Below are 14,673 nucleotides of genomic sequence, written 5' to 3'. Positions count from 1 at the left end.
TTTCACTTGCTTCAAAACATGTGGCCATCAGAGTGTAACTGCTGTGGGAAAGATGAAGATGCCCCTGGCATATGGGACACTGCTGTCTATTTCACTTTTTAATGTCCCATCTTTGAGAAGTCATTTTATGGGCTTAATGAACCCACAAGTGTTTGAAAGACATGCTTATGTGTCTAAATGTATATTTCGTATTCATAGGGAAAAGTTGTTGGGGCCAGTTTGTTACAAAGATAGGACAGCCAGGTGAGAAATTTCACTAAAATAAACCAGTTAGAAGCAGCCTGTGGGGAAGGTATTTAAAGAATAAAAAGAGGTGTTAAAAATCCATGTAACAGTGAATGATTTAGAGGACTAGTCCTTTTTTACGCACCGTTTGGAGTCAAAGGGGACAACCTGAAGCTGTTTGGCTTGTCTGGACATTTCATTGAGGGGGAAAAAAAGTAGCCTAACTTTATGGGTGGGGCTTGGTAAGAGGAAAGAGAGGGAATGGAGAGGGAAAACAGAGTGATGTGTGTGCTGTGAATTCAGAGCTGGGTGGGTCTACACTGTTTCACATTCCCAAATAACTCCCGGGGCCGTGCGTTAAAGCACTTACAGGTAACGTTTATCCACGTTGTTTACACTTAGTGAAGTTATGTTTTACAGACCATATGCTGTGAAATGCTTTAACGCATGATTTGTGACTTTTTTGTTGTGTAGAGTCCAGAAAAGTTAACTTCAGATTTTCAGCAGCGCTTTGAAGAGTAGTGCGGATGTGACTGAGCGCAAAAAAAGGTTTTAAAGGACACGCGGCTCCAAACTGTGTATATGAACGCAGAGTTTAACAGTCTGCAGTGTTTATATTTGGGTATATAAGTTAGAGGTGTGTTTATCATTGTTTTCCGTCGTCGTATTCTCGCGCTCTTTTCATATTTGTTGACTATAGTACAGGGCCTGTGTGTGTAACGGAGCGGCACCCATTTGGGAATGCCCTAACACCGTCTAAACAAATGCGCCTTTCTTGTCGACGGAAACAGACCAAAGCCGTGAAAATGAGTCGTTCAGCAAACGCAGGCGTGTTTCTGGGCGCTGCAAATGGATGATAATTTATCTGAGGTGTCATATTATGGAAGATACGTGTTTAAGAAAACAATTTAAGATGTGAAACCATTAGTTATGTGTGACAACAGATGTGCGTTATTCAAAACTGTGTCTGTCTGCGAGGCTTCTGGGGCGAGTTTGGGCTTGCATGCAACGGCTCTCCTCTGTCACTATTGTTTTTTTCTGTCTGTTTGAGCAACAGTATTAATTTGGGACAGCTGTGTGAACTGATGCTTCCTCATGTAGACGACCAGCCTGTGTTACTGGAGTCCATGCGTGGAAACAAAAATGATATGCATCCTTCCGCCTTTCCTCTTGTTATCAGTTTTCAGAAGGCCACAATGTTGATGCTGGCTGGAATCGTTGTTCTGCACATCACCACCATCATCCTGCTGCTGGTGACCACCATTGATAATGTAGGTGGATTGTTATTATTATTAACATTCTTTTTTGTTTTCCCATCTAACACACTGCCTGGTGCTCAGAGGAGGAACAAAAAACAAAAGGTTTTATATGAGCTAATAAATGCCCACCACAAGACTCTTAAAGCCCATACATACATACAGGGGCGTAACACCAAATTCTGGACCCTGTGCATAAGCAGTCTCTGTGGCCCCCACCCCCCTCTTGAGCCATGTCTCTTTTGCGCTCACCTTTTTAATGTATTTATTTATTCATTTTTACAAATGATTGATCATTTAATACCACATGTAGGTACTCTAAAAAAATCAGTGATATGTGCTGAAGTCTGCACAGTTTAAAATCTCACTTTGCTCAACAGGATACTTCTACTATGGTTTAATGAGGTATGCTTAAGAGAACAGTATGTATTTATTATTGATACCAAGGTATTATTCTCAAGGTAGAAAAAGACTCTCTCTAAGTGAAAAAGACAGTACCATCTTCATTTTCTAACCCCTATATTGAGAAAATTATAGCACAGGCTTTGGGCTAGCTTAAAAACTGAGCCTTCAAAAGACAGTAATGTAAATACCCAAGAGTCAAATGATATAGCCTACATGTTTTTGCCGCCCACATTGTTGTAAATGTACAAACAGACACTCACTAGCTTTTATATAAGATTTAAAAAACAAACAGCCAACTTAATAAGGCGTCACATAACAGGGTGTCTGCAGGTCCTTAAAGTCTTAGTGTCTTTAATTATTAAATATTTTGCCTTTAAGTCATTTAAAAGTCTTAAAAGTGAATTTATGAGACCTTAATTGTCGCAAGCATGATCTAATTCCATGTATACGTCTTTTTGTCTAAATGAGTCAAGCTCTTCTATGTGAAATTCCACGTTTTTGATGTTACGAACCTTTAAACCTACCACTGAACCCATTTTTACTTCTGCTTGCACTTACCTTTAGACAGAATTTAGATTAGCCTAACTGTCCATAATAACCACATTCATTCATAACACCTCCCTCTGCATAGAAACACAATCTTTATATAAACTGTTTACCTTTATATTTACCTCCACTGGTGGAGTAAGAGGATGATTCAGTCAAAAGATCTGTGTCTACTATCATGAAACTGTCCTTTAAAAAGCATTTAACCTGAGTTTCTGATACCTGTAGACAGCCTGTATAATGGGACACTTAATAGTACAAATTTAAACATTTGCTAACTTGTAGTAAATATTTAATTACCTGTGTTGTAACTATTTTATGTGCCTGGGCATTCTTGATATCTGTGTTTATTCTCATCGTCCTGTGTGTCTTCAGGCCTGGTGGGTCACTAATACAGTGTCAACTGACCTGTGGGGCAGGTGGGAGTTGATGGGCTCAGCCTGGCATTACACCAACCTGAAAGAAGGTTACCCAGATGGTAAAGTCTGTATACATTAATTTTATCTAAGATGCAGAAACAGAAAGAAGCTGGTTAGGTGGATTGTAACTGATCAGAAAATGTCTGTATATGTCTACAATATGTTCATAAATTATCAGTAATTATTTTCTGAATGTTAGTGGTATAACTAGAGCAGTTAGAATGCAGATATAATTGTGTTTCAAGGTGAACACTGCCTTGTATTTGTGTTGGTGAGGATCCTTCACTGACTGTGTGTCTGCTTTGTCGTCCTGCTGCTGCAGAATATCTCCAGGCGGTGCAGGCCACCTCAGTGCTGGCCTGTATTTTTACCATTCTGGCCTTGTTTGTGTTTGTGGCTCAGCTGTTCACCCTGCCCAAGGGCCAGAGGTTCACCTTCACCGGCGTTTTACAGCTAATCGCCTGTAAGTAACCCAGAGTCAAAAGTCTGACCTGCAGCTGCTGAAATATTGATTTACTTTCTTGCTTCCTGTAGCTGAGATTCTTACTGCTCTATAGAGGATGTGTGCTGAGTAACTCTAAAAGTGTTTTTTATACTTGTATTTCTTTGTAACCGTAGATAATTTTATTTGATAGGACTGAGCGTCAAACACTTAGCTTCAAACAGTACAACATATTAAAATGCATCAATTTCTCTCAGAGGAGGTGAGGAAGAGTGGAGCAAAAACAAAAAGTCAAGATGTATCATTATTATGAAAGCAACTGTGTTTTACAAGTAAATTAAAATTAAAAATGCTGCTTAAGTAAAAGTACGTGAGAAGAGCAGAGCCGCAGCATGTTCAGATGGTGCACAGTGATTTTCATTGCAGTCCAGGTTTGAGAGTCTGCAAGTTTAAACTACCATAAAAACGCCATCAGCTGAGCTGACCTGTTAATCTGCAGAGTCTCAGACCTCAGGCACACATGATTGAAAGTCACTGCAGTGAAGTATAACTGTCGGCGTGTTTGGATTCATCTTCTCAAACTTCAGCCTTCCTGTCTCTAATGTCACCCTGAGATGGTATTTTCAGAACACTCAAATGTGGCTGAAACCAAATTATATATTTTGAGGTGAGAGACTGTTTGTATAACAGGGGCAGAGAAATGAGTGCTCAAAAATCTGTGAAGTTATTGTCTGGAAGGTTTTTTGCACATTAACTAATACAGACTGCAACTCACTATTATTTTAATCTAATGATCATATTCTTGATTAATTGATAAGTTGTTTTTCCAATAAAATGTCAGGAAATAGTGAAATGGTGTTTCCCAAAGCCTGAGGTGACATTCTCAAATGTCTGACTGTCCACAACCCAAAGATATTCAGTTTACTGTCATAGAGGAGCAAAGAAGCTACCAAATATTTACATTCAAGAATCTGAAATCAGACAATTTTGTCTTTCTCTCTTAAGAAATTACTCAAATCGATGGGTGGCTATTATCTTATTACATCACAGCAAGGGTTCCTGGTTCGAACCCAGGGTGGGGAAGTCCTTCTCCCCATGTCAGCATGGGTTTTCTCAGGGTACTCCAGCTTCCTCCCACAGTCCAAATACATGCAGGTTAATGGTGACTCTAAATTGGCCGTAGGTGTTCATGATGAGCGGCTACAGAAAATGAATGAATGAAAGGATTAATCAGTTGTCAAAGTAGTTGGTAATGATTGAATGAATGAATGAATGAAAGGATTAATCAATTATCAAAGTAGCTGGTAATGAATGAATGAAAGGATTAATCAGTTATCAAAGTAGCTGGTAATGAATGAATGAAAGGATAAATCAGTTATCAAAGTAGTTGGTAATGAATGAATGAAAGGATTACTCAGTTACCAAAGTAGCTGGTAATGAATGAATGAAAGGATAAATCAGTTATCAAAGTAGTTGGTAATGAATGAATGAAAGGATTACTCGGTTACCAAAGTAGCTGGTAATGAATGAATGAAAGGATTACTCAATTATCAAAGTAGCTGGTGATTAATTGTTGTTGACAACTAATTGATTAATCATTGTAGCTCTAGCTGCAGCTAACAATTTCATCATGGACAAAATGAATTTCTTCATTTTACTCATAAAAGAAAAAAACAGTACATGTTTTGATTTCATGAACTGGGGCAGGGATTTTTTTTTTTAATTTTTGCTTTCAATCTACTAATATATCATTTATTATTATTCACTAGAGTATTCAAAACCAAGCGGTAAAGTCACATTCATAACCCTGAATCATGTACAGTCCATTTTCTTATAAGAAATGATCTCTTGCTGTGCCAGATTTTGGTAAAACCGAATGTATTCATGTCGACAGAAGGTCTGTGAGCTACACTAATTCCTGTGTCACATGAATACAATTAACTAAAGAGGGCCAATTATGGATTATCTTTGGCACTGCTACTGGTACATAAAAAAACTTATAAAATTCATAAGTAATGGGATTTTAACGTGTTGTCATGACTTTATATGATTGGGAAATCAGCAAGGTGAAACTATCATGATTCTCATTTCATTGTGATTGCAATGGAACTGTCTGCTACACTGTCCTTGTTCATGAGCCTTATCTCATAATAGAAAAAGTAATTACTTCTTAATTGCCTTGTCTGGGTGTGTGACAATATTCCCCTTTCCTCTCCTGCAGGCCTGTGTATAATGATAGCAGCTTCCATCTACACGGCCGAGCTTCACACCAGTGACAAGGAGGGAGGGTACGGACACTCCTATGTCCTGGCCTGGATCTCTTTTGTCCTCACCTTCATCTTAGCGATCACCTACCTCGTCCTACGGAAGAAGAGCGAGTGAGAGGATAAAAGGAATGAGGGCAGGCCTGGGATCATATTGCCAGTTTGAATTTGGGAAATTAAAGAATAGGATTTGTTTCAAAAATTGGAGAGAAAAAAACTTAACATTGTTGATCTACGTCTGTAGCGGGGAAGATGGGGAGGGGGGCGTTAATGTTGAATTGCTTACAAGAGCCATTTGTTTATATTTTGATTATTATAAATTGAAATGAAACTCGTGCTTACAATACATGAAGGGCTGAACTTGACCATTTTGCTTCTTAGATGTCTATACGATTAGAAGAGAGGAGGGCAGGGCAATGTTTTATCCATGAGTAGGACAGTGTGGGCTACAACTTGATGGTTGTAGTTAGGAGGGTGCAACCTTTACAAGTGCTTATTTCATAGCAGTATAACCATGAAGTAGTTAATAAATCAATTGTTTTTTGATAGGTAGTTACATGTAGTTTGGGAGAACTGTCCATATCCATTAGTTCTGTACAGGAATAGTTTGACATTTTGAGAAATAGAGTTAGGTTCATGAGAGGACAGATGCCAGTCTTACATCTGTATGATAAGTATGAAGCTACTGCCAGCAGCTGGCAGCTAAAAATCAAAGGGCAAAAATGACAAGTTGCAGTTTCAGGCAACTATTGGCCGAGTGGTGATTTAAAGATGTAGTGCGCAGGATCTAGGGGTGAGGTTGCAACATTTCAACCTGCTGAGGCGAAAATGCGAATGGCTCCATCTAGAGTGAATGTTTGGTTTGTCTATTCTGGGCTACTGTAGAGACAACATGGCAGACTCATACCCCTTATCCACCAACATGGAACCAGTTCTGTTCAGGTTCCCGAACCTAATTTTGAATTGTTCAGAGCTCTTCAGCCAAAAATAAACTGGTTCAGAACCTGAGGAGTTGGTTCTCAGCTTGAACTGAAAAACAGTGAGTTTTCCTTGACCTGAAGTGCTAACCGTGATGACATCAGAGTGTGTGTCATATTCTACAGGTTGGAAAGAGGATTAAGAAGGCAACAATGGAAAAGTCGAGTAAGAAATCATCGGGAATAACAGAGCAAAAGCTTGCAGATAATCAATGTAATATGCAATTTTGCGACTCTTAACTTACGTTGCGCATTGTGCAATGACCTCCATTGATGACACCCTTGATTACAATTCTGGTGGAAACACGGGCTGGTTTGGTAGATAACACTGAGGCTTAAAGAATCCTGAACACATCCAGTTCAAGAACCAGAGTTAATTTGGTGGAACAGGGGTATCAGTGGAAGTGGCCCTGCTCTGTGTGTTAACATAAAGGGCTCATTCTAGGTTTAGGATAGAGGATTCTTAGTTTGAGGTGATAATAAACTAATGAAAACATAGTTCTGAAAATTATGATGCATTTATGCCAAAATATCCCCCTAAATCCTCGACACTGGACCTTTAAAGAAAAGGAGAGGTTTGTGAGCTGTAGAGGTGCTGTTCATGATAACAGCAAGGCTAGCTGTTTCCCAGTTTGCAGTCTTTGGTTCAAGCTAAGCTAACCAGCAGCTGAAGGTAGCTTCATGTTTACCGTACAGACATGAGAGTGGTATTAATCCTCCCCCTATCTGCAAGAAAGAGATTATTATTTTCAAAAATGTCAAACTATTTCTTTAAGATTATAACAAATTGAACGTGTGGGAGGAGGAAAGTGCAAGAAAAAGCCCTTTTGAGATTTACTCGTTAAAAATACTCTGTGAGATCAAAGAACTTCTCATCCTGTATAATCCCGCTGTGAGGCTGACAGTTACTACTGCAGGTTTCCAGAGTGGAGGAGTGAAAAAATACTGTATCTGTGAAGGTACGGCATGTTGGCAAAACTAAAACATTCCTGTTGCAGTACTTGAACAATCAGGAGAGACAAGCCTTAATATACAAGTAGTTTTAATCATGTATCCTCATTTTACAACTTAAGTATAGTGTATCCTTTTTTAATCTATGTACATTTTAACCTTTATATTTTTGTAACATTTTGTATTGAGTGTTGTTTTTTAGCCATGTTTGATTTTGTCTGTAGTTGGCTGCTATCATAAGAAAAGTACATGCAGTGTGTACAAGTGAACATATAGTGAACCAGGGATGGAGGACAATGGTGTTTCATTTCACCATAAATCAAAACTATGCAATAGAAGGTTTTCTTTGTAATTACATTGGAATTTAAGCCATATCATTTATTAATAAAACAAATTGTAACACAAAGCGTTCACGTTTCATCTATTAAACTGATGTTAATGCAACTGAAGTCACTGTTACATGATAAATATGAATTGGTCCAGTTATGTAGCATTCACTGAAGAGCACACATGATTTAAGTTAGCATCCTGACAAAAAAAGACAACACACAGAACTAGAAAACACTTTTTACTATTATTACTTTACTATTTTTAAATCGGTGTGACTTCACTTAATAAGGACAAAGTTTCATATTGCGAGCATTTCTCTGAGTCCAAGTTACAACACTGAGACAGCACATCTTGAGGCCTTACAACAGACCCAGTCAGAAACAGGAATGTTCCATTATATAAAGTATCGTTCCCAGAGGAAGTGAGTAAAAACTTGACTGAACTAAATGCCTTGGCCAGACGGCGTGATGCGCTCCTGAACCACCAGGTGGAGAAGATGATTCTGCTCTGCAGTCAGAAACGGCCTGAGGGGAGAAAAACACAAACACATAATCAATATGGAAAATTAAGACTGAGAACCAATAAAAATGCTGCTCAATCCCCATCGCATGACGGAAATGAAGACTTTTGAATGCTCACCATAGCTCAGTCTGAAGAGACTTGAGGGACTCTGTGTCTTTCTCCTGACATGCCATCTGCAAAACAGATTTGCTGTTATACGCGGCACAAATAAAACCATAACTGCAGATTCAGATGACCTTGACATTCACAGAGTTTTGTCAATGTTTATGCTCATTTATTACTCTTGCGGAGAGAGTCTGTTCATGCACAACAAGTTGCATTAAAGAATCTGTTATTGAAGTCATGAATAAACATCATTCAGGAACTGTGATGTTGATTGCCCCGTATTAGAAGACACTGACACCACTGCAAATGTTTAATATAGGGGGAAGAAAACATTCCATTGTCACAGGAAGACAAACCCAAGCACATTTATCTCTACCATCATTTTTTTCCTGTATGAGGCAGGAAGGATACGGAAATCCTGTGAACTGTACAAGTATGTGGATGATGAAACTCACCACTACGGACTGCAGGAGCAGGAAAACATTCTCAGGCAGGAAGGTCACTGAAGGAGAGGGCAAGAGCCATGTTTACACCACTTCAAATAAAAGTCACTCAGAGGATTCATGATCTGCATTCCCAATGAAAAGACAACGTATATATAATTCAGAGATAATAGAAAAATACTGAGATGCTTTTACCTTGGCTGTGAGGGTCAAAAGATTCCCATGCGTATCTCTCCAGAGTCTGAGCATGTTCTGGCAACAGCTTCTGTGGCGGGGGCTGGACAGGAAAACCAATGTTGAACCATTAAACCGCTGCTGCACCAATAAGTAATGTAGAGAGTGTGGGAATAGTAATCAATACTGTGATACACTATGAGTACTCTTGGCATCAGTAAAGCAAGGTTTTCTGTCGCCCTGCTGATGTGGAGGTGGTTCCTTCTTTGAATGCTGCAAATGGAACTTGTGTTTTCTGGCAGTTCACCCTTTGGCCAGTTGACGGCTGTTTGACACTCAAGTATTGGCAGGTGTTCAACTTGCTATGTATCTGTGGTAAAAATACTTTGCACAGGGTACACAGTGTTCATACAACTACCTATAAAACTTTGTCCAAAAGTGAAGTGGAAAACACAGAACTTGTTTGATTCAAACTTTCTATAACACCATTCTAACTTATTGAATCTGTATTTTTCCACTTCAGTTACAGATATTGATTTAGATGTTTTTCTTGCATTGTCTTGGGTTATATAATCCTGATTCCAGAAAAGTTGAGAAGCTGCGAAAAACGTCAACAAAAGGAGAATGCTAATCATTTTCAACCTTTTTGATTGCATACAGTACAAAGACAAGATATATTATGTTCGAACTGATCAACTTTGTCTCTTGTGAATATACACTCATTCTGAGTTTGATACCAGTAACATGTTTCAAAAGAGTTGGGACAGGGCAAACAGAAGACTGGGAAAGTTGTGAAATTTTCCGAAAACACCCGGGACATTTCAGAGGTAAACACGATAATGGGTAACATTGGCGATTGTATCATGATTGGATATGAAAGAGGCATTCAGAAAGGCTCAGTTGTTTACAAGCAGGGACTGCTATATGTTCATGACTTTCTAAAGAACTGCATGGGCCAACAGTCCAACAGTTTAAGAATGTGCCTCAATGCAATTGTGAAAAAAAAAAAAAAAGATTTTACATCTACAATCCATAATATCATCACAAGTTTCAGAGAATCTGGAGAAATCTCTGCACATCAGAGGCAAGGCTGAATGAATGCTGAAAAGTACATTCAAGTTTTGGAGCAACAAATAGTGCCACACAGATGATGTCTTTGGACGTTCCTGCTGATTCCAGCGACACAATGCCAAGCTACATTCTGCACGTGTTTAACAGTGTCTCTTCATGGTAAAACAGTGCAGGTACTAGACTGGCCTGCCTGCAATTCGGACCTGTCTCCCATTGAACATGCGTGGTGCATTGTGAAGCGCAAAATACGACAACCGAAACTGGACTGAATGGGAAAGAGTTTCACTTTAAAAATGTCAACAATTAGTGTTCTCAGTTACCAAACGTTACTGAGTGTTGAAAGAAAAGATGATGTAACACAGAGCTAAACATGCCACTCTCCCAGCTTTTTGGGAACATGTGCAGGCATCAAATTCAGAATGAGTGTTTATTTACAAAAAACAAAGTTGGTCAGTTCGAACATTTAATATCTCGTCTTTGTCCTGTATTCAATTGAATATATGTTGACATGGATTGAAAATAACTGCATTCTTTTCATATTTACATCTTACACAGCATCCCAGCTCTTCTGGACGTGGGGCTGTATATAAAATCAACGTGCTTACCTCAAGTAGCATCAGCAGTAGTACTCTGGAGATCTCACATTTTGCCACAATGTCCAGAAATGCACCTTTTTTCCCCCCAGAAAAATGAAGATACAGAAAAGAAATGAAGATAAAATTCAATCCTGGTTTCTTTTTCTTCTGTTCTCAGCATTAAAATGTTTTTATGCCTACATTTTGTTTTTGTTTTTTTTGACATATTGTAATCAGCCTCAATTTAGAAAATTGTGTGACTGTGGACTGATACATACATAACATTATTTCAAACAGGTAGTGTCTGTAGGCCTCACCAACAGGGGTGCTGATGCCTGGAAGCTGCAGTCCTCTCTCGTGACACATCAGCTGCATCTCTGTGAACACTGACAGAGCGCCATCATAGTCACCTGCAAAGACAAAAGAGACATGCAAGCTTCAAATCATTTACGGATATAAAACACACATTATCTACATATTGGGTGCAAATGGACAGACTGAACTCACGGGTGAGAATTTTACACGTGGCCATCTCTCCCATTGACAGCAGAGCTTCAATTGGCGTCTGTGTCTGCAACTCTGCAGCCCTCTGGTAATGAACGATAGCCTCTCCTGGTCTGTTCATCTCCTATCGAAACCAGAGGAGGAGCTGAGATTAACATGTCATTTGGATAACAGTATATCAAGTTAAAATCAAAGCAAAGATCAAGATAATTTATCTGTTAGGACAGCTTGAAGCTCTGATCCAAAGTTTTACCTTGAGCGCGTTGCCAAGTTCTAGACACAGGCTGGCTGCCATCACAGGCTGGTTCATCTCAATGTGCACCTGCAAGCCATTTGTACATCAGCATTATCTGATGGTCTCAATAGAAATGTGGAAACAACACAGAAATCTACTCCAAATTCTATTCTGCAAAACCTTAATCTGCAAAAATATTGCATGACTTAATTCACATGAAATGCACTACTAGTTTAAATTTCCAGATAATATTAGAGCTGTTAACTCAAGCACTAAAAAACAGAAATCCTAATGTACCTTGATGGCAAAACTGTAACAGTTGAGTGCAGCCTGAAGGTGCTCATCAAAGCCTGGGGCCTGCAGCGCCCTATTCTCCTTCTCAGATGATAGAAAGAGGCGGGCGGCGTCAGTTAACGCCAGAGCCTCTCCAGGTGCGTTAAAAAGAGTCTGCTCGCACCTGCAGTCAAGACATTCAGACTGTGTTACTAAGACAGATGCACCATTGAACACATCAACAGTTAAAATGTCATTACTTTGAATGATACCGGCTCCCACTGGGGCAATCACCATCATCTCTGATACCCTGTGGTGGGTTATTGTACTTGACATGGATAACTAAAGAGGAGTCATCACTCACTGGACTGTACATTTATGAGACCATCTGACGAAGTCATTTATAAATCCTTAACATGAACCACTCTATTTAAACCAATCAGTGTTTATTGGGTTGAAAATATAGCAGCAACAAACAAAACAGACCATAAAGAACAAACATGGTATGATGTGCCTGACGTGGGTGAAGAACTGACAAATGACTTAATTAATGCACAGGTAATGTAGTGCATTTTTGATGACTTTGTTCAAGCCCTAAAGTGTGATGAACACGGTTTAAAAAAAGCCATTACTTGAGAAAGTACAGTACCTGAACATTACACCCATATGTGACTGCTGAACATCTCATTCCAAAGACAAGGGCATTAATACATTTCCACTGCCTCCCCTCCTCTGGGAACGCAATACACAAAACTGCGCCTTTTCAGAGACAAGAACATTAATGAGGTTGGCCAGTGATGTTGCGTGATAAGGTCTGGTTCACAGCTGGAATGTCTCAGAGATGTTGGATGGGGTTGAGGTCATCGCTTTGTGCAAGACAGTAAAGCTTTTCCTTTAAAGCTTGGGAAAACCATTTCTTTATGGGCCTTACTTGAGGGCAAACACAGAAAAGGGTCTTTCCCACATTGCTGCCACAAAATTGGAATCAGGCTACTATGTAAAGCTTACTGTATGTTGGAGCATAAACATTTCCCTTAGTTGCAGCTAAGGGGTTGAGCCCAACCACTGAAAAAGCTGCACAAAAGTTTGTGGATAAAGGTGGCCATGGAGTATATATTGTATTGTGTTAGACACTGGGATGGTTCAGGTTACTAGGGTGCAAAAGGTATAAATCCAGTGGTGGAATGTAACTAAGTACATTTGCTCAAGTACTGTACACAAGTTCAAAATCAAAGTACTTGTACTTTACTAAAGGTTTTACAATTTTTGTAACCTTATACGTCCACTCTACTACATCTCACAGGTAAACATTGTACTTTTCACTCCACTACATTTGTCCAACAGCTTTAGCTACTTTTCAGATTACAAATTTTCATCCCCTAACTGTCAAGTGAAAAACACATATCTCCTGGTGAGATAAACTGAGGGATGAATGTGTGCAGAAAATTCTCCTACTCCTTAAGCTAAATAAACTTTTTAAAAACCATTTTGGATCAGCTGGAAAATGTATCGTCACAAAGCTGTTCTTTTGGGCTCATTAAAAGTTGACTTTTTTTTTTTTTTTTAGAGATAAGTAGTTCTCACAAAACAGCCATGCTACAAACATGATGCTCTTATGGAATATAATGCATAGCTGTGGATTAAACTACCCCACAGTATATAAAGGAGTTAAAATTAGCAAACCTAAACATCTACAGCAGTAAAATGCAAAACATATTTAAGGCAGCACTAATATTAATCCAAAAACTTCATGTATAATTGTTATAACACTAACAGAGAAGATTTTACTGCACAAGTACTTTTCCTTTACATACAGTACACATTGCTGATAACACTTAGATGCTTAAGTGAGGTTTTAAAGAGTTAAAGACTTATAGTGTATTTTAACAGTGTGGTTTTAGTATGTTTCCTTTCATCACTGTTTAAGAGTCCACTCACCTGGCCATGGCCAGGTTACAGAAGGCAGCATACTGGAGGCAGTCCTGCTGCTTCAGCTCTTTGGCTAACTGACCTAAAACAAGGAAATACATGTGAGTCAGACTTAAAAGAAACAGTTTGATGACATGTGTTCTCTATAACATGGAGGATACTGAGGACAAAGGCTGGAGGAGGTGTTTAACAGTGAGGGTAGCGTCAGGTTGAGCAGAGAGAGACTGGTACTTACCAAACTGCTCACTCGCCTCTGCTACATTGGGCTTCCGTAGAAAACGTCTGCGACAAGGAAAGACAAGCCTTTCAGTTTTCTAAAACATTACAATTAACGCTAGCTAGTTGGCAAGCCACAGTGAACACACTTCAATTAACTGTTCAGATGCTAAACACAAGAATGGATGCGCTAGTGTTAGCTAAATTACACGTTAGCTGTAACACATCATTAACTACTTTAATGAACCTGAACTATACAAATAAAATCTACCATTATGATATCTGCATTATTACATTACATGCACAAAAAGGTACGGTATGTTAATGATTGTCATGTGACAATGACAGTAATGTCAGTGACGGAAGCTAGCTATCTGTTAGCTTAGCCTAGCATAATAGCTCTAGCTGTATAACTTATCGGTACATTTTTGTCAAGTGACGTAACGCTAACCCTGACAATCCTGTTTCCATGTGAACCAATACACCGCATCGCCTTACTTTTTCAGTTTATTTGACACAGCGCGGTATCTCGCCAGAAAATCACCCTCCGCAGCCATGATCAGTGCTAATGAATACAACAAACCGAAGCAGGAAGTCCAGATGACAGGAGCGTTGCTATTGGCTCATAGAATCCATAGCTCGCAATTTCATTGGTCAGGGTGGCACTTAATAGAAGGAAATGCCCAAATTAGGAAATATGCTACAGAAACAGACAGCAGAGGCAGGTGACAGATTTATTTATTACTTTATTTATTAATTCAATTTATGTTGTAGATCTCTGAGGTACTTATGGTATTTTATACTTTCACTA

At 39.0% G+C, this 14,673-nt stretch overlaps 2 protein-coding genes across 3 annotated transcripts; one reads left to right on the top strand and one right to left on the bottom strand.

The window, feature by feature from the left end:
* The first annotated feature begins 464 nt into the window (after positions 1 to 464).
* Positions 465 to 7,891, top strand: emp1 (epithelial membrane protein 1). Its single transcript, XM_049571190.1, has 5 exons — positions 465 to 597; positions 1,406 to 1,496; positions 2,808 to 2,910; positions 3,174 to 3,314; positions 5,515 to 7,891. Exons 2-5 carry the CDS (start codon positions 1,422 to 1,424, stop codon positions 5,673 to 5,675), a joined length of 480 nt encoding a protein of 159 aa, XP_049427147.1. The 5' UTR covers positions 465 to 597; positions 1,406 to 1,421; the 3' UTR covers positions 5,676 to 7,891.
* Positions 7,560 to 14,483, bottom strand: f8a (coagulation factor VIII associated). Of its 2 annotated transcripts, none has more exons than XM_049571189.1 (12): positions 14,361 to 14,482; positions 13,882 to 13,928; positions 13,656 to 13,728; positions 11,742 to 11,901; positions 11,463 to 11,531; positions 11,213 to 11,333; positions 11,023 to 11,115; positions 10,736 to 10,800; positions 9,081 to 9,162; positions 8,898 to 8,944; positions 8,455 to 8,510; positions 7,560 to 8,339 (listed from the first exon to the last, which is right to left on the bottom strand). In XM_049571189.1, exons 1-12 carry the CDS (start codon positions 14,417 to 14,419, stop codon positions 8,258 to 8,260), a joined length of 954 nt encoding a protein of 317 aa, XP_049427146.1. In that variant the 5' UTR covers positions 14,420 to 14,482; the 3' UTR covers positions 7,560 to 8,257. The 2 variants fall into 2 exon arrangements, 1 of the variants encoding a protein (XP_049427146.1); XR_007448914.1 differs by having other exon boundaries at positions 8,305 to 8,339; positions 9,081 to 9,200; positions 14,361 to 14,483.
* Positions 14,484 to 14,673: the final 190 nt, after the last annotated feature.

The sequence above is a fragment of the Epinephelus fuscoguttatus genome, linkage group LG3 (assembly GCF_011397635.1).
Source record: "Epinephelus fuscoguttatus linkage group LG3, E.fuscoguttatus.final_Chr_v1".
NCBI lineage: Eukaryota > Metazoa > Chordata > Actinopteri > Perciformes > Serranidae > Epinephelus > Epinephelus fuscoguttatus.
The sequence above is the reverse complement of the archived record's forward strand: the minus strand, read 5'-3'. Positions and strand labels throughout refer to the sequence as shown.